General features: G+C 45.0%; 2 protein-coding genes across 5 annotated transcripts in view; one reads left to right on the top strand and one right to left on the bottom strand.

Annotated features, from left to right (window-relative positions):
• Positions 1-1137: 1137 nt before the first annotated feature.
• On the top strand, positions 1138-9638 carry LRRN4 (leucine rich repeat neuronal 4). 3 transcript variants are annotated; one of them, XM_081855519.1, is made up of 6 exons: positions 1767-2794; positions 3044-3126; positions 4227-4944; positions 5177-5381; positions 7516-7653; positions 8364-9638. In XM_081855519.1, exons 3-6 carry the CDS (start codon positions 4257-4259, stop codon positions 9607-9609), a joined length of 2277 nt encoding a protein of 758 aa, XP_081711645.1. In that variant the 5' UTR covers positions 1767-2794; positions 3044-3126; positions 4227-4256; the 3' UTR covers positions 9610-9638. The 3 variants fall into 3 exon arrangements, with proteins under 3 accessions (XP_081711644.1, XP_081711645.1, XP_081711643.1); XM_081855518.1 differs by lacking the exons at positions 1767-2794; positions 3044-3126 and adding an exon at positions 1138-1480; XM_081855517.1 differs by lacking the exon at positions 3044-3126 and having other exon boundaries at positions 1768-2794.
• Positions 9639-10497: 859 nt separating this feature from the next.
• MCM8 (minichromosome maintenance 8 homologous recombination repair factor) overlaps positions 10498-22674 on the bottom strand; it is a 47126-nt gene continuing 34949 nt past the window's right edge. For both annotated transcript variants that reach the window (XM_081855507.1, XM_081855506.1), the window contains 6 exons: positions 19548-19685; positions 18614-18743; positions 14547-14632; positions 14246-14314; positions 13215-13306; positions 10498-12216 (listed from right to left, as the gene is read on the bottom strand). In XM_081855507.1, the coding sequence (XP_081711633.1) occupies positions 12129-12216; positions 13215-13306; positions 14246-14314; positions 14547-14632; positions 18614-18743; positions 19548-19685 (603 nt within the window). In that variant the 3' untranslated portion in view covers positions 10498-12128. The remainder of the gene's footprint in view (positions 12217-13214; positions 13307-14245; positions 14315-14546; positions 14633-18613; positions 18744-19547; positions 19686-22674) is intronic.

The raw sequence follows: 22674 nt of genomic DNA, 5'->3' as shown, positions 1-22674 counted from the left end.
CCAATCAGAAGGTTGGCGGTTCAATTCCCCGCAACAGGGTGAGCTCCCGTTGCTCGGTCCCTGCTCCTGCCAACCTAGCAGTTCGAAAGCACATCAAAGTGCAAGTAGATAAATAGGTACTACTCTGGCAGGAAGGTAAACAGCGTTTCCGTGCGCTGCTCTGGTTCGCCAGAAGAGGCTTAGTCATGCCGGCCACATGACCCGGAAGCTGTACGCCGGCTCCCTCGGCCAATAAAGCGAGATGAGCGCCGCAACCCCAGAGTCAGTCACGACTGGACCTAATGGTGAGGGGTCCCTTTACACTTTACCTTTATGCTGCTAACAATCCGCTCTACATAGAGCCTACAAAGCGATGGAGTTCCATTGTTGCCGAGCCAATGAAAAGGCTCTGTCAGGGGTGCCCACCAACCTAATCATCTTCACAGGTGGACACCTAAGTAAGTCTTCCAACACCGATTTCAGTAAATGGACAGGTTGGCATGAGTGCAGGTGGTTACTCAAGTATCCTGGGCCCAATCTGCTCAGGGCTTTTAATGTTACAGCTTTTAATGTTTAATCCACATTTATTCACAACTTCACGTCTTAACTGTAAGATGTAGTCTAGGAGACCACTCCAGAGCAGGGCCCTTGGGATGACTGACACTCATAGGACCCTACTAGCATTAGTTACTCAGTTGCTAAGCCTGTGTGTAGGGCTACTACACATGTAGGACACGTGTGACAGGTACTATGTTGGTTTTGTTGTGTTACACTGTCATGGAAACAGGCAGCCTGAGGATGAGGGATGTAGATGTCACCCTTATGATCAGATCATTACATCACAAAGGGCGTACATTCTCATGACACAGTCTCTGGTGGGAGGCAGAAGAGAGATGAGATGCACAGGCCAAAGGATGGTCCAGACTTGGAGATTGAAAATTCCAGTGGGTTTACAGAATGCTCTGGGAGATTTTGCTTATGGCAATAGAAGCTGTGCCAATACTGGACCAGTGTCTGGAGACCCTGATGAACTGAATAAGGTTAAAAAAATGAAGCTGAAATGTACCTTCCCTGCTAGGTTGGCAGGAGCTGGGAATTCCATTGCGGGAATTCGAACCACCGACCTTCTGATCGGCAAACCCAAGAGGCTCAGTGGTTTAGACCACAGCGCCACCCACGTCTGTATTGATAGAGATCCCATTACACTGTTTTTTAGAGCTCACAGCACTGGCTGCCTAGGCTCAATTCAAAGTCTTGTTGCAGAATGTCATATATTATCTGCAGTCTAAGCACAGGTACTCCTTCAAGTCCTCTTGAAGACATTAAAGCATGGGCCAGAGAGGCCCTGTTCTTGGTACCATCAGTGGAAAATCCTATAGGACAATGGCAGAAGGAAGGAACTTCTCAGTGGCTGCCCCCAGACTATGGAATTTGCTCCGAACTGAAATTGACCACCACCACCACCCATGCCTTTGGTCATTAGCTGCGGATATTTTAACAGGTAAGAGCTTATTATCTGCTGCCTTGTCTTTTAAAGGTTGCCATTGATCTGTTTTAATTAAAGTTGTACAGTGGTACCTCGGGTTACATACGCTTCAGGTTACAGACTCCACTAACCCAGAAATATTACCTCGGGTTAAGAACTTTGCTTCAGAATGAGAACAGAAATTGTGCTCCAGCAGCGCAGCAGCAGCAGGAGACCCCATTAGCTAAAGTGGTGCTTCAGGTTAAGAACAGTTTCAGGTTAAGAACAGACCTCCGGAACGAATTAAGTACTTAACCCGAGGTACCACTGTATACTATTTGTATTGCATATTAAGATTGTTGGAAGCTGCCCCAGGCTCTAGCAGGAGGGAGTGTGGGGTATGGGAACAATTAATAAACCTACAAATGGCATGTAAATGAGCTCACAGGGGAGCTTGACCCTCAACCACTTCCCTTCTCAGAATTGCTCCCCATAATATTTACCCTTCCCAAAGGCACATCTGGGACACCATGGAGAAAGGGAGCAGTTAAAACGACATGAAAAGCTCCTTTAGGGAGGGGACCGTTTTGAGTGGGAAAGTCCCGGGTGAGGCTGTACCACTTGCTATTTTTTCCATTCTAAACCTGCCCCACTCAAATTGCTCCCTTTCCAGAATTGGTGGTGAGCAATTCTGAGCAGGGAAGTGGTTGAGGGTCAAGCAGCCCTTTCTCCCACCCCTCCTCCTCCTCCTCCTCTTCCTCCATTCGAAACCGTATATTCCCAAGTCCACTTCTTTGAAAAATAAATAAATGGTGGCGCTCCTTAAATAGATACAAGGTGTAGTTTGCCCTTTATACTTGCAGAGAAGTCAAAATTGCCTATTTCTAGAGGGAGAGGGAAGAAGACATTGGCCTACTTATCAGCAGTCTGGCACTCTCCATGGACCTTTCACCTTTGCAAAAAAAAGCAATCCTTTCTGCTGGCAATAAAGATGTTTTTTCAGCCCACCAGTATCACCCCAGCCTCTCCCTCGCCCCCCCTCCCCCAGCTATGCAGGGAGGAGCTGACAGTCCATTTGTGTAGCTTGGGAAATAAATCTGCCCACTTCCCATAAAGGGATGGGGATAGGTGTGGTGTAGTAAAAAAAGGAACAGCCCTTTCCCTAAGACGAAGGGGCAAACTGGAATAAGGGGCCTGACTTGGAATCAGCGGATCTGGTGAGAGGACGGGATCAAGGGAGCAGACAGGGGTTTGTGCTTGAGCTCTGAATCATCGGAATGTATAAAGCAAGTGCGGGAAAACTCGGGGAGCCTTGACACGGAGCAATCTGCCTGAGAAGCACTTTGGCAGGTAAGTGCTTGCTGATCCTAAAAGGGTGAAAGGGAGACGGATTCACTCTTGGGAGGTTGGGTGTCCCATTCCCCCACCCCCAAATGAATATTAGCCAGTTCAGCACAGAGAAACCAAGTTAAGTGTTTTGCAATAGAGGACTAGATGGCAAGCGGGGGTGATTGGGCTTAGCCACTATACCAGCATCACATTAATGGGGGGAATTCTGCACGTGCCATTTCTTCTCCCACTGGGGTTTCTGTGCCTCAGCTTTTAAAAGACCAGAAGACACCCCCACCCCCCTTTGAGTAAACAAGTTAGAACTGAGCTCCCTGATACCTTCCAAGCAAAGAGTAAGTAAAAAATTGTGCATCTAGATAAAAGAGGTGTGCGTTTTTCTTAGGGTTACAATGTGATAGGAAAACAACATCAGACTGTAGGGTAATGGGTGTAGCCAGGATTTATTGGGGGGGCAGGCTTTATATGGGAGGGGGCAGAACTGAGTTATCTGCCACGCAGTTGGTCAGTTAGTTAAGTACCCCCTTGCTAAGTCCATGTTTAGGCTTGCAGTGGTCTGGTGTAAGGACTTCGTGCCACTGTTGTCTCTGGCCCTCATCCAGCAGTGCCACGAAAGAACCACTTGCATGGTGATTCCTAGCAGCCAGGGCACAGGAGGCCAATATGAATGTTTGTAGCCTTAGGTCATGCGGTCTACTACTCTCACTGTCCCCCAAAGCAGTGTTTACCATATTTAGACACAGGAAAACGCGGCCCTCCAGATGTTTTGGAACTACAACTCCCATGATTCCTAGCTAACAGGACCAATGGTCAGGGATGATGGGAATTGTAGTCCCAAAACATCTGGAGGGCCAAGTTTGCCAATGCCTGACCAAATCCTTAACTTCACAGCAATCCTTTGAGGTAGGACTCATTATGTGGAATTGTCAAAATAGCTTTCTGCAGCCAGCCCAGTGTACCTGAGAACTGCATCCAGGTGAGTTTCCAACACACTTGCTTCAGTGTTCTCTTGTCAGTTCAGCTTCTTGTGATATATAGATTATTATTAGGATAATGGAGAGATTATTTTGTGAACGTGGATACGAGCTGCGCAGCCATGCTAGTTCACCTCATATTGTGGCCCCTTGAAGGCCCACATAAGATGCCATATGCTTTTGTGGACTTGCATGAAGTTAATACAGTGGTACCTCGGGTTACAGACGCTTCAGGTTACAGACTCCGCTAACCCAGAAATAGTACCTCAGGTTAAGAACTTTGCTTCAGGATGAGAACAGAAATTGTGCGGCGGCAGCGGGAGGCCCCATTAGCAAAAGCGGTACCTCAGGTTAAGAACAGTTTCAGGTTAAGAACGGTTAATAATTAAGTTCTTAACCCAAGGTACCACTGTATTTGGCTGCACTCAACATCACTGCTTTCCTTCTCTTTATGAAAACAGGCCTCTCATCTTCTTGAGGGAGCGGTTACCATGTTCTGCTTGCTTGCCTGCCTGTTAGTCCTTGTACGGGAAGTGCCAACCAGGCCAACAAAGGAAACGGGATCTACAGCCCCTGGAGATGCGAAAATCCTTTTCCAGTTGAAGCCGAACACTTGGGAGGAAAATGTCAACCTCAGTAGCCTGTCCTGCGGGGATCTCCGTGCCCAGACATGGGCCTACTTTCGCCACAGAAATCAGAGCCTGACCTCTTTCCCTGCCTGCCTGCCTGAGCTTCTCGAGCATTTGGACCTGAGTGTCAACCTCTTGCCTGAATTCAACAGCCAGGAGGTGGCTGACTTGCCAATGTTGCAATCCCTCTCCCTGAGGCAGAATAAGATTCAGCAAGTGGCATGGGATGCCAGGAACCTCAGCCGCCTCCAGTTCCTGGACCTGAGCTTCAATTTGCTATCAGTTGTGCCCGCATGCAATGCATCTGTTCTGCAAAACCTCGAGTGGTTTTCTCTAGCTGGAAACCCCATTGTCGAAATCCAGCCATTGGCTTTTTCCTGCTATCCTCAATTGTATTTCCTGAACCTGTCTTCTACTTGGCTAGGGAAGGATGGGAAAGAGGGGATTAAGGAATCTGCCTTTGCAACCATCTTCCTGCCTGGGGACGCCGCCGAAAATGCAGGAAGTGATATCCATGCGCTGGACCTGAGCGCAACCTATGTGGAGAGATGTAAGTACCGAAACCTAAGAGGAAAGCATCAAGCACCAAACACTTAGGGTGTGGGGGAAAGAGGAGACAATGGCTGCAAGGATTTCAACTCTTTTGCCAATGTGGTGATGTCATGAAGGCTGCTTGTATGTGAAATGGGAGTTTCCTCTGTAATATGTTTGTTTGTTTGTTTGTTTGTTTGTTTGTTTGTTTGTTTGTTTGTTTGTTTGTTTGTCTTCTGCTTGACCCTCAGTGCATCAGAACTGGACCAAAGATCTGCCCAGGCTCTCATCCCTTTATTTAAGAAAAATGAGCAGGCTGAGAAGCCTTGATGTCAACACCTTCCTGCATCTTCCTGAGCTGAGGGTATTGGACTGTCGATATTCCCATGCCCTCAGTCTGGTGGAAACAGAGTCTTTCAGCCACACGCCTCACTTGGCTTTCCTCATATTCCAAAAGTAAGTTGTCCTATCTCTAAGGATTCCCCTGACACCAGGCCTCCCTTGTAAGCACAGGTGGACATTGTTAGGACTTGAATTCAGTTGTAGGGCTGTGGTCTGGTAATCTGATAAATTATTACGACATTAAATGGACTGATTCTGTAATGGTGGAAGGGAACATAGGGGGTAAAAACACACACACGCACAGCACTTTTCATTACAGAATTTAAACTGATGTAGACCTATAAAGTAGTCATTTACGATTCAGTTTTCCTTCTGTATGCAAAATGTTTCTGGAGCCAAAAAGTATTCAAAGAAAACCAATGATGGGGATCTCTTTTGTCCCATCAAATGAAAAGTGTTTGGGTAAATATCTTCCAGCAAAATGTAATCCAGTGGTGTAAATTTAAGGGCCCAGGCACAGTTTGCTTTCTGAAAACAAAAAGACCTTAGGACAAAAATTGTCTAAAAATAAGAATATTGATTTTTTGCCACTGTGGTCCCATTCCCCACTCTCCTAGCTAATGTTAATGTGTTTAAAATGCCTCTCACAAAAACTAAGACAGATGCAGGGAAGCAGGTGTGACCACCTTTCTTCTGACTCTAGCACATGGCTTTGTTTGCGGACATTTTTCTACCTAGAGATGCATTGAAAGTTAACTTCGGGTAGGAAAGCCACCCGTAAAAACGTTTGTTCAGTTATTTATTGATCTGGTTTTAAGCTGGTTTGTATTTTCTGGGTAAGGGGCAAGACTGAACTCTGCATCCTGAATGAAAACCAAATGTTGGTATGTTTCTATCAGAATGATTTAGGGTTCATACATCGTCAGACATTTTAGATTTTCTATTTCTCCGTTTCAGCGTGCATTCCTACGCAGGTCTTTGAACTGATCTGTCTCTGTGTGTATGTGCATACATGTGTGTGTGCATGAGGTAAAGAACAAAATGGCACCATTTTGAGTGAAGAACAAGGGCAGGAGGAGACTAGCAGAGCCTCCTATTCGTCAAGAGGTTGTTGTAGAAGCGGCATGGAGCGAGGCTGCCCAGGAGGTGGCAAATCCAGCCTCCAAGGAATGTGCTGCAGCTGAAGAATTCCTTGGAGGCCAGGTCTGCTGGCCCTGTGGATCCTGCAGCCTGAGGCAGCCGCTTCACCTTGCCTCATTGGTGGGCCAGGCCTGATGTGGGTTTGATCTAATACAGTGGTGCCCCGCAAGACGAATGCCTCGCAAGATGGAAAACCCGCTAGACGAAAGGGTTTTCCGTTTTGGAGGCGCTTCGCAAAATGAATTTCCCTATGGGCTTGCTTCGCAAGACGAAATGTCTTGAGAGTTCCTGCAGGTTCCCCCCCCTTTTTTTTCCCTTTTCCTAAGCTGCTAAGCCGCTTATCAGCTGATCCGCTAAAAGCCGCTAAACCGCTAATAGCGCTAATCCAGTTAGCTGGATTGGATTGGATTGATCTTTATTACGGCCATTGGCCCGTTACACGACAGTTTCCCATACCAACATATTCTACTTAAACTTCCAAATTTAAAATCGCCTAAACTTACAAAAGACAAACAGGAACCGAAGCAAAACAAAAACAAGGACGACCATCATACATTACAATAAATTTGTAACCTATACATCGCCCTCTGCTCATAAATTAATCAAGGATATCAATGGTGATATCGCCTAAAACATAGATCATGGTTTAAAACAACGGTGATATCACCTAAAACATAGATCATGGTTTAAAGGGGTTATCCGAGCCACACAGGAGACCGTTTCTCTTCTTTAGGGATAGGACGCTGATCAAGAATCTGGCAACCATGAGTGATCTTAGGGGGTCATCGTCAATTAGTAGATATCTCAGTTTGGCTTCAATCGTAAATCCGCTAAGCTGTCAATGGGCTTGCTTCGCAAGACGGAAAAAACGCTATACGAAGAGCCTCACGAAACGGATTAATTTCGTCTTGCGAGGCACCACTGTACATTGTTAGCTGTCTTGGGTGTTTCTGGAAGGGAAGGTGGAATACAAGTGGATTATAAAAAAATATTTTAAAAATAATCACTCTGCTCTGGAGAAGGCAGAAACTGCATGTAATTTGATAGAGAGAATTAGCTATTAAAACAATAGCCCATACGTTGGTTGACCTAGTTTCTCTTATTCCAGCTGCAATTTGAGCTCTTTCAGTCCATGGCATCTCAGCTCACAGCAAAACGTAAGGATCGACCTCTATGGCAACCCTTTGGTGTGTAGTTGTGATCTTTCTTGGCTGCTCTCCAAGCCAGACAGAATACTTCTACAGAGGTAAGGAGAAATTTAGAAGCTGGTTCAAGGTACGTTGTTGGCAGGCTGTGGTGCTGCTTGTAAACTCCTGCTCTCATCTCTTTCCTTTTGATATAAAAGAAATGTCTAACTCTAGTGGCGGCAAAGATAAGACCGAGCATATCGTAGCAATAAGCGCTACAGGTAAATGAAAATTGCCTTCCCAAATCTATTGTCCTCCAGATATTTTGGAAAACACTTATCGTCTTCCCTAACCAAAGTTGGCTATGCTGGAGTCCACAACATCTGAGGATAACAGGTTGGGGAAATGTTGGTTTAATTTTTTAAAAAAATCTCTCCCTAATATAGCCTCATTTCAGTTTTTGTGGGGCTAGCGCACATATTTAAGAGCATCAGCTTAAGGATATGCGCTCAAATGTCCCTCAGTTTCACTATATCTTTCAGGAAAATGACATGCATGCTAAGTTTAGGCACCAGAAATATGCACTGGAATATTGTTGATGAGAGGATTACAGTTCTTGGATTCTAGAATTATTACAATTAGGTTACATTTCTAAACTGAGTTGTCAGCCTGTGGCTGGCCAACCTGGTATAATGGTCTGAAACACTCATGCATGCAACTCATACATAGCCTCAAACTATGGATTTATCTCTGAGTGATGTTATGTTGAGGACAATACTGATCTCATTCCACTTCCTCATGACAACTGTTCTTGTTTCTCATATATTAGGGCATCAGAAACTTTGTGCTACCCAGAAGCCAAAGAAGCATCTGGACGTATGCTGCTGTCCAAGTTCTACACGGAGTGCCAAAGGCAAAGAATTTCCAACTCCACTCAAGTCAAGCTTTATGGTACCTCTCCCAGCTTCACGACAGACACCCTTCCAGACTCCAGTACATTTCCCCAAGAATGGCCCAGCAGCCCTTCTTCTCCTCAATGCCCTCATTTGACTTGGGGAGATACAGCAAAGGAGGCTTCAAGCGAAGCAGACATTCTTGCCTACAAAGAGAAAACATTTGGCAGATCTACAGACGGCCCACCCACCACAGCAGCTCCTTCAAGAACTCTGGGGGAACTCTCTTCTGATCCAACCCTAGTGAGCATGACTGAAATGAATCAAAGGAAACACGACACCACAGTAGTGGATGGTTTTATTGGCCACAAGGACGAAACATGGTCCCACTTCGCTCCGCTCAGTCCTACAGCTGAAGAGACAGCGGCAGATTCTTCTGTGTTGATTCCACACAATACGGTAAGGCCAGCTCAGTCTACACCACCACTGCAAAGCCCCACCAAAGCAGTCCCTCTTATGAATCTTGCAACCACTCATAACAGTCCAAGATCTTATGAAGATTATTATGACTACGATAAGCAGGCGGAGGAATTTGTGGCTCAGGGCCTTGGGCCTTGTGATTACGATCCATGCAGACACCTCCAAAAGCCTTGCTTTGATCTCCAGTTGTTGTCTCCTTGCCTGTGCCCGGGGATCTCTGATGAATTCACCATCCCAGATCCTCCGAGGCTCCGCGAGATATCTGAAATTATGGACACTTCAGCAGAGATCTGCTGGTGTGCTCCTTATTCAGCAGTAAGATTCTACCAGCTTGCTTACCGCCCTCAGGACAGCAAGAATTTCACTGTATCTGGAGAGATTTATGCCACGGCTAGGCGATACACACTGTACAATCTCCTGCCTGGCTCAACTTACCAAGTATGCATAATGGCTTCAAACAAGGCAGGATTGAGCCAGACTGCAGATTGGAATGAGCCCAGTTCTCCATGTGGTTCCTTTAAAACAAAGTCCAGCTACAAATCTATCTTTGCCACTTTGTGTGCAACAAGTGGATTCTTTCTTATTGCTACCATCTTGTTGTCAGTGTGTCTCTGCAAAAAGTGTAAAGGACCCCACACTGAGCATTATAACACACACCTTGTCTCGTATAAAAACCCTGCTTTTGATTACTCCTTAAAATAAAGGTGAACAGGATTGGCAAAAAAAAAAAATCTATTTGATGGCATTTGCCTTTTCGTACAGCAAAAGGGAAGAAAACAGTTTAAAATACCTTTCCTTCTCTGTGAGCGTCTTTCCAGAATTTAAATTGTTGTTTGCATAAGTACAGTAAATAAATAGGAGAAGTAGGCAACAGGAAAGTATTTATTTGCTTTTGAAAGTGTCTTTAAAAAACTTAAGTATTCATTAAGATTTTTTTGAACATGGTTATTGGAAATTAGTTTTGGAAAAATGAAGGGTTGAATCTAACTTTGCAGGGGGGATTCCACCCCAATTATTCCTTCTCCCTGCAGCTCCCTAAAAGATTGTGGGCAGCAGGGGAGAGAATCAGGAAAAAGTACCTCCCACTTCCTCCAATGTTGGCCATGATCCTGCTGCCAGAAAATTGAGCCCCGGTCAGATGCTGCTACCACCTTCTTTAACGTGACTCATTAGTGGAATCCTGCCCATTGTGTCCCTTGCACAATGCCATGTTATGAATTTCAATCCTACATCAGGTTTCAGAACAAAATATTGAGCGTGCAATTTTTTATCACTATATTGGCTTTGCATGGGCTGAAAAGCCTTTTTGCAAGGTTGTTGTTCCTAGCAGCACCCTCTATTTATCTGGAACAGCCTGGTTATGTGATTATGATGTTGTGATCTGCAGTATCAAATAAGTGGTCAGGCTGGAAGCAGATGCACCCAGTAGTGAAGAGAGATCAGGCTAAGTTAATACTAGCAGCAGCTAGATTAATCTACCAGTGAGATAAAGATACTAGAATAAATGTGTAGAAGCCACATTAGAAAGCCAATCCATCTTCACATTATTCCCACCACAGGAGTTGGATAACAACCAGCAGACACCAATAGTCGAGTCATAGAAAAATTTATTTTAAAAGTGCAGAGGCACTGACTATGGACAAGCCTTCACATCATTTTTCAGTTCTCTTTAAAATATTTGAGACATGTGGTATCTATTCTTGTCCAGTTGAAAGAATGTACCTGAGTGCTTCTACAGTACATCATGCTCTATTTTGTCTTGATAAACTTAAAAAGCTTCTTTATCTTCTTACACTGCAACACAACTGGACTGCAGCATTCTGAGGTTACATAAACTATCTTTTCAATATACCTTCTTTATACAAGTTAGAATATATCAAACATATTAAAAAAAATTTTAATACTCCATCAAGCCTTTGATTCCACAATAAATTCACTTATGGTGAGATAGCAGCATCATCCAACATGCAAAAGTTCATTTTCAGTTTATAGAACCTTTTTACGGGTCATCTTGCTCACCATATGCAAAAGACTACATGCCTATAGATGGACTGTGCTCTGACAGGCCATCATTTATCTTCCATGTCTGATGTTTTAAATAGGAAATTTAAAAACTGCCTCCTACTGTTTTATTAAAAGAACTAGCATATTCATTTCATACTAACCACTAATGCAGAATACTTGCTTGCTTGAGCTACAGAAGTCCTAGAGATCACCTGTGACATTGCCCAGAATTTTATCATTATGTCCTAATCATGTCTTTTTTCCATCAGTGGACTTTTCAACACCCTATAAGCTAACCACACTGTAAGTCCTATCTTAGTTTTAACTTCACTACCTTTATTTTATTGTGTTATGTTGAATATTGTGTGTTGTACTATTTGTTGAATATGGGAAACCAAACTCTTGTACCATACAGGTAACAAGAGGAGCATCTGTTCTGGCAGTATTAGCAGCTCCACCCACTACTTCATACATCAATTTTAGTAATCCAGTTTCTTATCTACTATGCTACACCAACTTTTTTCATTATTTCAACACATTTAATCATGATGTCTAATTTGTGAAGAGAGCGTTTATCTCTTTCCCAAAGGTTCAGGGTTGCCTTGCTTAGTCAGCAATTCAATTCTAAACATTTATACAAGTCGCAAGGTTAGTGCACATCATAATTTACTATGTCCTTGCATAACAAAGGCTGCCCTTTCCTAAACATTAGACTATTAAGAAGGGTGGTTCAAGGTTTTAGTTTGAACATTTTTATCAACAGTGTAGGACTTATACCAAAGGACCGTGACTTTCAAAATAGTAAAGATGTAGGCTTCCGTTTGCCCCACATCCTAAAAACAATGAAATGGAAGGGGGCTGTGATGTGTTGAATTCAAATACATCAAGGAGTGTAGCATAGCAATCCCCCCCAAATAAGTGAAAACTTCAGAAAAGCAATGAGCAATAACCATCAGGTGATAATCTCTGCAAGTGTTTGTGCATTAAGGTAAAAAATTATATTTTATTTGTAACAAATTGAAAAAAGTACATTGAAAATTCTGCATATTTACATGATCAAAACTTCATTTTAACTTCCGATTAGCTTCAATGTGAAGACCTGGTTTCCACTGAGACAAAGCTATCAAAAAGTGTTGTTTATCCATAGTCCAAAGATAATGCGGGCAATGCCATCCCAGCACAAACTGAGCAAGAAGTAAGCAACTCACTCAGAGCCTTCATTTGCTGTTTAGTACCTGAACTGTTTTTCGGCCATAATGATAGTAACTGTAAGCAGATGCTGTTGTTGTGAAAGCTGTGATGCACCTTCAGGGAGGAAACAATCGTATTAGTTACCTAGGAAACACATGGAGAAAAAAGTACCATAGCTCGCTAGTAAAGAAGGGTAGATAAGGGCAAGGGATGAAGGGGAAATGTGTGTGCATCCTATGGGGCGAATGCAGGCCTTCGCTGAAGCCTGGAGAGCCCCAGCACCAGCACCACAAGGTCGGGGGACAGCGGGGAGGCGGAAAGCCCCCATCCCACTGTCTCCCAATGTGGTTTGGAGGCTGACGGCGGGGAGATGCGTGCTTCTCCCCGCTGCCAGCCCCGCAAGCTCCGGGGACAGCTGGGAGGCGCAGCGTGTCTTCCCACTGTCCCCGGACCTGGTCTGGAGGCGGGCGGCGGGGAGAAGAGCGCTCCTCCCCGCTGCCTGCCCCGCAAGCTCCGGGGACAGCTGGGAGGCGCAGCGCATCTTCCCGCTGTCCCCGGACCAGATCTGAAGGCGGGGAGAAGAGTGCTTCTCCCCGCTGCCAGCCCCGCAAGCTCCGGGGACAGCGGGGAGGCGCAGCGCGTCTTCCCGCTGTCCCTGGACCTGGTCTGAAGGCGGGCAGCGGGGAGAAGAGCGCTTCTCCCCCACAAGCGCCTGGGGGGGGGGGAGATAAATTTTTTTTCTTTATTTCCCCCCAAAAAAACTTGGTGCGTCCTATGGGCCGGTGCGTAAAATACGGTAATTCAAGTCCTAAATTTGTTGACCACATACCAACTCAGCATAAGTAGTAACTCTGCCTATAGGAATATAATCCCATGTTAGTAGGACTGCAATCCTATGCACATGATTACCTCAAAGTTTAAAATGCCCAGAATTGAGCTGCAATTGCTTTAACTTGGGCTTGCAGCCACTAGTAGCGTGATTTCAGCAACCATACAAATCGGTGATGTCCAAAACTGCTCAGGATCCCAACTTTCATTTGCATCCTATTCTTTCAGAATTGCCTGTTCCCCCACAAATCAGTTGTATCGTAACAATTATAAGGTCTACATACCATAAGGTCTGAAGATACATACTGTCCACATAATTGAAAACCGGAGCTGCTAAAGAAGCTGCCACTAAGATGAGCTGGACTACCGTGTTCATCTGGTGGGAGATTATGTGAAAACTGAAGTCACACATTAGCATTCCTTTTCCACCCTGAAATCAATGGGATCTAAAAGTGCTACACTTTTAGCAGTAATGGAAATTTGTAAATTAAAGGCTAAACATCTGAAAAATAAAACCAAGAATGTGAGAAATAATTCCTGCAGTTTTCCTCTGACACCATGAATATTAGGGGCCCAATTCAGTTTTTAAAAAATGACAATTTCCTGTTGAAACTCAGGAAACTGCAGATTATTGTAGTTGCTTAAATAAATCAGGATTAAACTGTTGTGTGAATGAACCAGAGGTTCCAAAGTTCAGACATTAACAGAAAACTTCGTATGATTTAAAACAGCAGCATTTAGACCTCCTCACCTCATTGTAAAAGGAGTTCACCAACTGTGACTCGCACAAGTAATGCTTAAAACATGGTTTATTGTTATGTTTGAACCAGGCCAGGAAGTAAACCCCAGCTGAAATTAACTTCTCATAAAGAACAGGATTCTGCAAAGTGAAGGCTTAAATCAGGCATAGGCAAATTCCGGCCCTCCAGATGTTTGCGCCTACAATTCCCATCATCCCTAGCTAACAGGACCAGTGGTCAGGGATGATCGGAATTGTAGTCCCAAACATCTGGAGGGCCAGAGTTTGCCTATGCCTGGCTTAAATAAACATTTTTCAATAGTGAGAAGTTGAGGCAGCACAGATATCCCCTAAAGGGATCCCATACTGGTCCCTTTACAAGAGATGTCAGAATTTAAAGGAAGAAAACCCACACTGCCAAATCAGAACTTGGAGCCCTCACCCAAGTCCCCTCTCATACTTTCACTGGGCTTGTTGATGGTAGTGAATAGTACAAAAACATCCATACCCAACTGTGCTGCATGGTGACATAGACTAGGTTATCAAATGAATAGCAAGATGTACAATTGCTCTTACCTTGCTGATAAATGTTGGCTTTAACTGAGCAGTGGCATAACATGGATTGAAATATCTACTAAGTGTTCTCTGTGGAAGACAGAAAGTTTGATTTGTAATACTATCGAGGAGAAAAGTCTATAAGCATGTGAGCTGGTAAGAACCAACTAAGGCATTTACAAAGGCAACACGATCATTTTCCATCTTCATATTTAATAATACAATAATTTAAATAGTCATTTTACTATTTATATCCCACCCCCCTTGGTACAAATAAGGTGTGACTATGATTTAAAGTCAAAACAAACACCTGCATACTTACTGGTGGAGGAAGAGTTCTGTATCGCACGTAAAAAACAGCAGCGATTAATGCAATGTCCCTTAAAATGACCATAGATGTAAGAGGAACTGGGAAAAAAAACCATGATAGTTGTTAACATAAGCATGCAGAAAGGCAATTCAAATCCTAACATATACAAGTGTACAGTGGTACTTCGGGTTACGAACTTAATTTGTTCCGGAGGTCTGTTCTTAACCTGAAACCATTCTTAACCTGAGGCACACTTTCGCTAATGGGGCCTCCTGCTGCCACTGCACGATTTCCGTTCTCATCCTGGGGCAAAGTTCGCAACCCAGAGCAACTACTTCCAAGTTAGAGGAGTTTATAACGCGAAGCGTTTGTAACCCAAGGTACCACTGTATAGCACCCAAAGACCCATCAGACATAATTTTTTAAAATAATTTGCTTTCTTTTATTTAGTCTAAATTTAGGGCATTTAGTTTGCTGTCCACCTATTGAATACCACACATTTAAAACACAGTATCTTGAGGTCAGGTAAGGAATACAAAAACCCATTGTTTAATATGCACTGGCAGCTGCAAAAGTACAACTGTAAAGTGGATAAAAATCAATTATTTTTTAAATAAAACCCTAAAAAAATACATTTTCCTTAAGTAATGTCTTGACTAGTACTAAAACCCAGCAGTTAACACCTACACAGCAATCAACTTCTCATTCAGATACATTGTTAATGGAGGGTTTTTCTTGGCTTTTTTTAGGATACTGTTTTAAAATGTGTGTTTGCATACGTAAATAACCTTATTTATATATGCAACTACTGCAGCCCAGGTTTTGTTAGCCCAAAAATGGAAAATGAGTGATGTCCCAAGTAAAGAAGAATGGCAACTTAAACTGATGGAATATGCGCAGCTTGCAGACCTAACATATAGAATAGAACAAGAAGAACATACGTTTACAGAAGATTGGAAAATGTTTATTGATTACATGGGGGAAATTGGGCAGCATTAAGATAAAATTCAACAGTGTAAATAAGTTTTGATGGATGTAATAATGGAATACTGAATGTTTTGGTTTATATAAAATATGCAGGGATTTATGTTATGCAAAATGAATCATGGAAAGAGAAGGGAAGTCATTGATATTTTAAGATTGTGTAAAACAAAAAAATTAATAAAACATAGATAAAATGTGTGTTTGCCTGTGCTTTTAACTGTTTATCTTTTGTTGTGTTTTTCATTTTGGCTAGTTACTGTTTTTGTTGTTTCAGTATTTCTAACTTGCATCCTAGAAAGGTAGGACAGAAATCTCGGAAGCAAACAAATGCAACAAAATTCATGAAGGAATACCAATTATCATTTAAAGCCACCACTCTCTATGAATATGAATTCAATAAGTGACTTCAAGGAAGGACATGGATTAACTATACTTACTTTTCAACATACAGTGGTGCCTCGCAAGACGAAATTAATTCGTTCCGCAAGTCTTTTCGTCTTGCGAATTTTTCGTCTTGCGAAGCACGGTTTCCCATAGGAATGCATTAAAAATCAATTAATGCGTTCCTATGGAAACCGCCTTCAGACCAGGTCCGGGGACAGTCTGTCCCCCGACCTCTTCTGAAGGCCGGTGGGGGGCGAAAGTCTTTGCTCCCCCCCCCCCCGCCTGCCTTCCCGGGAGAGCGGAGAAACGCAGCGCTGCGTTTCTCCGCTCTCCCGGGAAGGCAGGCAGGGGGGACAAAGACTTTTGCCCCCCGCCCACCTTCAGAAGAGGTCCAGGACCTCTTCTGAAGGCCGGTGGGGGGCGAAAGTCTTTGTCCCCCCTGCCTGCCTTCCCGGGGGCTTTTAAATCGCCCCGGGACAGCGGAAAATTCCTCCGCTGCCCCGGGGCGATTTTAAAATGCTGGCGGGCAGCAGCGCTGCCGCCCGCCAGCATTTTAAGATCACCCCAGACAGCGGAGGAATTTTCCGCTGTCCCGGGGTTTTTAAAATGCTGGTGGGCGGCAGCGAAGGCTTCGCGGGCAGCAGCGCTGCCGCCCGCCAGCATTTTAAGATCACCCCAGACAGCGGAGACTTCTCCGCTCCCGGGGTGATTTTAAAATGCTGTCCGGCGGCAGCGAAGCCTTCGCTGCCGCCCACCAGCATTTTAAAAACCCCGGGACAGCGGAAAATTCCTCCGCTGTCTGGGGTGATCTTAAAATGCTGGCGGGCGGCAGCGCTGCTGCCCGCCAGCATTTTAAAATCGCCCCGGGGCAGCGGAGGAATTTTCCGCTGTCCCGGGGCGATTTAAAAGCCCCCAGGAAGGCAGGCAGGGGGGACAAAGACTTTCGCCCCCCACCAGCCTTCAGAAGAGGTCCTGGACCTCTTCTGAAGGCCGGTGGGGGGCGAAAGTCTTTGTCCCCCCTGCCTGCCTTCCCGGGAGAGCGGAGAAACGCAGCGCTGCGTTTCTCCGCTCTCCCGGGAAGGCAGGCGGCGGGGGGGGGGGAGAGCAAAGACTTTTGCCGCCCGCCCGCCTTCAGAAGAGGTCCAGGACCTCTTCTGAAGGCCGGTGGGGGGCGAAAGTCTTTGCTCCCCCCCCCCGCTGCCTGCCTTCAAAAGCCGTCCGGGAAAGCGGAGAAAGCGTTTCTCCGCTCTCCCGGAAAGCAGGCAGGGGGGAGCAAAGACTTTTGCCCCCCGCCCGCCTTCAGAAGAGGTCCAGGACCTCTTCTGAAGGCGGGCGGGGGGCAAAAGTCTTTGCTCCCCCCTGCCTGCCTTCAAAAGCCATCCGGGATAGCGGGAAGCGCTTCCCTGCTATCCCGGACTGCTTTTAAAATGCTGGCGGTGGGGAGCAAAGCCTTTCGGCCCCCGCCGGCCTTCCTGGACCTCTTCTGAAGGCCGGAGGGGGGGAAAAGGCTTTGCTCCCCACCGCTAGCATTTAAAAGAGGTCCCCGGAGATTTCCCTATGGGCTTTCTTCTTGCGAAGCAAGCCCATAGGGAAATTCGTTTTGCGAAGCGCCTCCAAAACGGAAAACCCTTTCGTCTAGCGGGTTTTCCGTCTTGCGAGGCATTCGTCTTGCGGGGCACCACTGTACCGTATTTTTCGCCCGAAAGGACGCACTTTTTCCCCTCCAAAAATGAAGGGGAAATGTGTGTGCGTCCTATGGGGCGAATGCAGGCTTTCGCGGAAGCCTGGAGAGCAAGAGGCATCGGTGCGCACCAACCCCTCTCGCTCTCCAGGCTTCAGGAAGCTATCCGCAAGCCTTGCAAGCCCGGCGGGAGGTCCCGCGGGCTCGCAAGGCTTGCGGGCAGCAGCCTGCAGCCCACAAGCTCGGGGGACAGCGGGGAGGCGCAGCGCCGCCACCCCGCTATTCCCCGACCTGGTCGGGAGGCGGGCGGTGGGGAAAAGCAAGCTTGCTTCTCCCCATTGCCATCCCCACAAGCTCAGCGGATAGCGGGGAGGCGGAGCAACGCCACCCCGCTATTCCCGGACCTGGTCTGGAGGCTGGCGGGGGGGAGAAGCAAGCTTGCTTCTCCCCATCACCAGCCCCACAAGCTCGGGGGACAGCGGGGCAAGCCGCTGCCCCACAGAGGCTAGAGAGGCTGTCCCTGAAGGCAGAAGAGGGAGACGGAGCGCTCCGTCTCCCTCTTCTAGCTTGGGGATGGCTGCGCAAACCTGGGGGGGAAATAAGAAATTTTTCCTTGATTTCCCCCCCCCCAAAAAAACCTAGGTGCATCCTATGGGCCGGTGCGTCCTATAGGGCGAAAAATACGGTAAGTCTTAATACACTGCTCTGCAGGTGGGTGATTAATGTGAACCGTGTCATCACACTGTCTGGATACTATATTGTGAGGGCAAGCGGGGAAGCTATGGGTGGTCTCCAGATAACTTGCTCCATCAGCTTGTGCAATGTAATTCCCTCCAAATCTGTTCAGGGAGTTCCCCCAACTCCCTGGAGCAGATTTGGGGAGGGCCAGGGTCTCACACATAGGAAGGGGAAAATTCTGTTGAGCAAGTGGCTACCCTTGTACTGACAGAATGAGTTTTTTGGATATTGCCCTATAGAATTAAAGTGATTAACTATTCAAGCCATTCAACAACAATATTCATCTGCTTACCTGGAATAAGATTTGCACAAGTCAAGCTAATGTACAGGACGCTGATGAGAACTTTATCAGCCAGAGGGTCCAGGGCACTTCCCAAAGCAGATTTTTGGTTGGCCCAGTTTCGTGCAATAAAGCCATCCAACTGAAAACGCAAGTTGAACAGACAGCTAAGACAAACTAACTCTTTTAATGCTACTATTAACCTTGACCAGAATTGAAAGAGCTTATTCAGGAGTGCCCAGAGGCTTAGACATGCCAAGTGAGATTTCTGACTCCCCTCAACCCTTTGAACAGTAGACACCTGAGCATGGCAGCATGCCATATCACAAATTGCCTTTGAAAGTCTCCTTACTTCGGGAAGATTAGTACAAGCATGTTCAGGCAGGACTTGGGTGGTGAGGGCTGGCAGGAATGGAATCAAAATGGGGCTACTGAGAAACAATAGGAGACTATTAGCACAACAGGAGGTACCTGAGGCTTGCAGAAATAACAAATATATATATTGGGCTGAGCATACTCAGTAGCTATGAAATATTTAGTCCTGGTTGGAAAAGAAAAACATAAACCAGGGGTTGGGGAGGAGTGAGAGAATGAAATGACCTTAAATTCCTTACAGCAATCCTGAATAGAAGCACTCTTTGCATACAATAATGGCCAAGTACAAAACACAAGCATTTATTCTCAGGGAAATGGTTTGTTTGTTAAAGTCATGCTTAAAAAAACAACCCAAGTAGAGATTAGAAGCACACAGTCAAGAAAATTGTAAAAAGTAGGTTTCAACATAGCCAGTCTCTTATCTTAAGCCGCAAACGAAAAGAACGGAAAATTCTCTCTTTACTTATTGAATCATATTATTCCTATAAAATAAAAAGATGTACAAAAACTAAACTGAAAAACATTCTCATTTCTTCTGTAAAACGTTTCAAAATGGTATGCTAAAACTTACCAAATCTGTTATTCCAGCCAGAGTAAATACACCCAATGCAATATTGAAATTTTCTTCAACAATCAAGTAGCCCAAAACCGGTGCCAGACCAATCCTTGCCATTGAGAGTAAATTAGGAATTGTCCAAGGGTTTTCATACTGGAAAGAACAAAACAACAGGAAGTAAGCTTATTCAAAATCAAATACACATTACCTCAACTCAGTCTGCTTGGGTATTGATTTTAGCCTTTAGAATGAAAAGCAGGCGAGGAAAGGCTACACATAAACAATACCCCCCCCCCCCAAAAAAATGGGAAAACACATTCAGATGGCTAAGACTGCAATCCTAACCCTGCTTACCAGGAAGTAAGCTGCGCTGAAACAATAGGACTTACTTATAGGTAGACATGGCTAGGACTGTACTATACACATGTGAAAATAATGCCCTAGAGAAAGTCTTCCCGGTTTAGAATCTGAAGTGATGTTTTGACATAAAAATATTTTCAAATAAACAAATCCCAATGTAAAGAATGACAATTCACTTCAGAGCCAATTCGCACACTGCTTTCTTTCTGATTCAAAACGGAATGTATGAATTGGCTCCACTGAAAATAGCAGGCTGGAAGAAAGGAAGTTTTCTGTAGTGATCTGAGGTCTTCTTATGTTCAAGCTACTACTTAAACACAGTGGTCATTAATGTACTCTCCTTCACTGGAGATTTTTAAACAGAGGTTGGATGGCCACCTTGTGAGGGATTTTTTAGCTGTGATTACTGAATTGCGGGGGATTGGGCTAGATTACCTTTGGGGTCCCTTCCAACTCTATGATTCTAGGTACGTTTGAAACAGGCATCTGCAACCAACCACCTATGTGCACAGCAGCTTGTAAAGAAACTGCTGGGTTGATGTTTACACATCATTACGTCACTGGTCAGCCTGTAATTGCAGGCAGGCATTAACACTTCTACTTCTTCACTCCATTAAAAGGTAAATGTAAAGGTACCCCTGCCCGTACAGGCCAGTCTTGACAGACTCTAGGGTTGTGCGCTCATCTCACTCTAGAGGCCGGGAGTCAGCGCTGTCCGCAGACACTTCCGGGTCACGTGGCCAGCGTGACGAAGCTGCTCTGGCGAACCGGCACCAGAGCAGCACACGGAAACACCGTTTACCTTCCCGCTATAAAGCGGTACCTATTTATCTACTTGCACTTAAGGGTGCTTTCGAACTGCTAGGTGGGCAGGAGCTGGGACCAAACGACGGGAGCTCACCCTGCCGCGGGGATTCGAACCGCCGACCATGCGATCGGCAAGTCCTAGGCGCTCAGGTTTTACCCACAGCGCCACCCGCGTCCCGCTCTTCACTCCATTGGTATATTTCAATTCTCCATATGGAAACAAGGTCCTGCACATGAATAAGTCTTCCAATAAACATGAATGGCCTACATCCATAATAATATAATTTCTGAATATTTGAAATGGGGAAATAAAGAAGGTCGCAATAGCCATTTTTAAGATCTCAAAATGCATTTTTTTTTTCACTGAAGCAGCTGCTTCTTTTCTTCCATCTCCACAAGCTAGTATAAGCTTATACAGTGGTACCTGGGGTTACATACGCTTCAGGTTACAGACTCCACTAACCCAGAAATAGTACCCCGGGTTAAGAACTTTGCTTCAAGATGAGAACAGAAATCGTGCTCTGGCGGCGTGGCGGCAGCAGGAGGCCCCATTAGGTAAAGTGGTGCTTCAGGTTAAGAACAGTTTCAGGTTAAGTACGGACCTCCGGAACGAATTAAGTACTTAACCCGAGGTACCACTGTATATGGAAAGCCAAGCATAAAACTTTCCAAACTTAACAACCGCATGAGTTCTTAATCACATGGGGTTGGAACCTGACATGATTATGGAGTAGTTTGAACCCGCTTTCTCTGTGGATCTGCACCAGATTGCAAAGGGAAGACTTGGTACAGCTGATTTCAGTCTCCATCAGGCAATCTGGCAGACCTACAAAGGAAGTCATTTCAAGCACAGGTGGAAACAAGTCCAGGACCAACACTGCAGAACACATTATTAGAATTTGCCAATGAGGAGATCCTGGAGTGTGCCCAAAATAGTAAGGGGAAAGAGTTTCTCTAAGGTCAGTGGGAAAGGCGTTTTCACTCCACACTACAGTGAGACTGGTACACGATAGAAAGGGAAGCCAAGCTCTTGCTGAAGCAGGCAGCCCGTATACAAGCCTGTGTGTTCACATACCCTCCAATATTTCTCTAATGAAAATAGGGATGTCCCATCCCAGAATAATTCTACTATTTCTACCCCACACATCTTACTGGGTTGCCCCAGCCACTCTGGGCATCTTCCAACATATATAAAAACATTTAAAAAAACACTTCCCTAAATATAAGATAATTAGAAGGTACTTGAAAGTATCAAATAGGCCTAGGATTAGAATAAGAATGTTGTATAGTAATATAGATTAAGTCAATAAGAAAAGAGATGAAGAAAGTAAATTGAAGGAGTAAATTGTAGTAGAAAGATGATTTTGGAGAACTGCTACAAGGTGATACAATGAAATTCAGTTAGGGAGGATTTGAGGAAGTCAGTTAATAATGGAATTTAAAATAAACTTCAGAAGGAATATGTGTTTTTATTTTGGTTTTTTCTTTTGGTTTTTTCCCCTCTTAGTATTTTAATGTTCTTTCTTTTGTATGTTTTATATATCTGTTAAAAGCAATAAAAAAATGAAAAAACCCCACACATTTCCCTATACAGTGGTACCTCAGGTTAAGTATTTCATTCATTCCGGAGGTCTGTACTTAACCTGAAACTGTTCTTAACCTGAAGCACCACTTTAGCTAATGGGGCCTGCTGCTGCTGCCACGTCACCAGAGACCGATTTCTGTTCTCATCCGGAAGCAAAGTTCTTCACCCGAGGTACTATTTCTGGGTTAGTGGAGTCTGTAACCTGAAGCGTATGTAACCTGAGGTACCACTGTACAGGATTGCCTTCAGACGGCTTGGGGATCAGATAACGCCATACCCGCCAACATTTCTCCAACGAAAATAGGAACATCCTAAGGAAAAGTGGAACATTTCGGGATCAAATCAGAAACCAGGACGGCTTCTCTAACTCAGGGCCGTGCCTGGAAAATA

Source organism: Podarcis erhardii, assembly GCF_964252035.2.
Source record: "Podarcis erhardii genome assembly, chromosome: 3".
NCBI classification, from domain to species: Eukaryota; Metazoa; Chordata; class Lepidosauria; order Squamata; family Lacertidae; genus Podarcis; species Podarcis erhardii.
Note: the sequence above shows the minus strand (reverse complement) of the source record. Positions and strands in the feature narration are given on the sequence as shown.

Bases quoted from the DNA above. Each gene is read 5' to 3' on its own strand.
- LRRN4 (XM_081855518.1), top strand. From the start codon at position 4,257: ATGTTCTGCTTGCTTGCCTGCCTGTTAGTCCTTGTACGGGAAGTGCCA. The intron at 4,945-5,176 runs GTAAGTACCGAA...CTTGACCCTCAG, and splicing joins CGCAACCTATGTGGAGAGAT to TGCATCAGAACTGGACCAAA. The intron at 7,654-8,363 runs GTAAGGAGAAAT...CTCATATATTAG, and splicing joins GACAGAATACTTCTACAGAG to GGCATCAGAAACTTTGTGCT.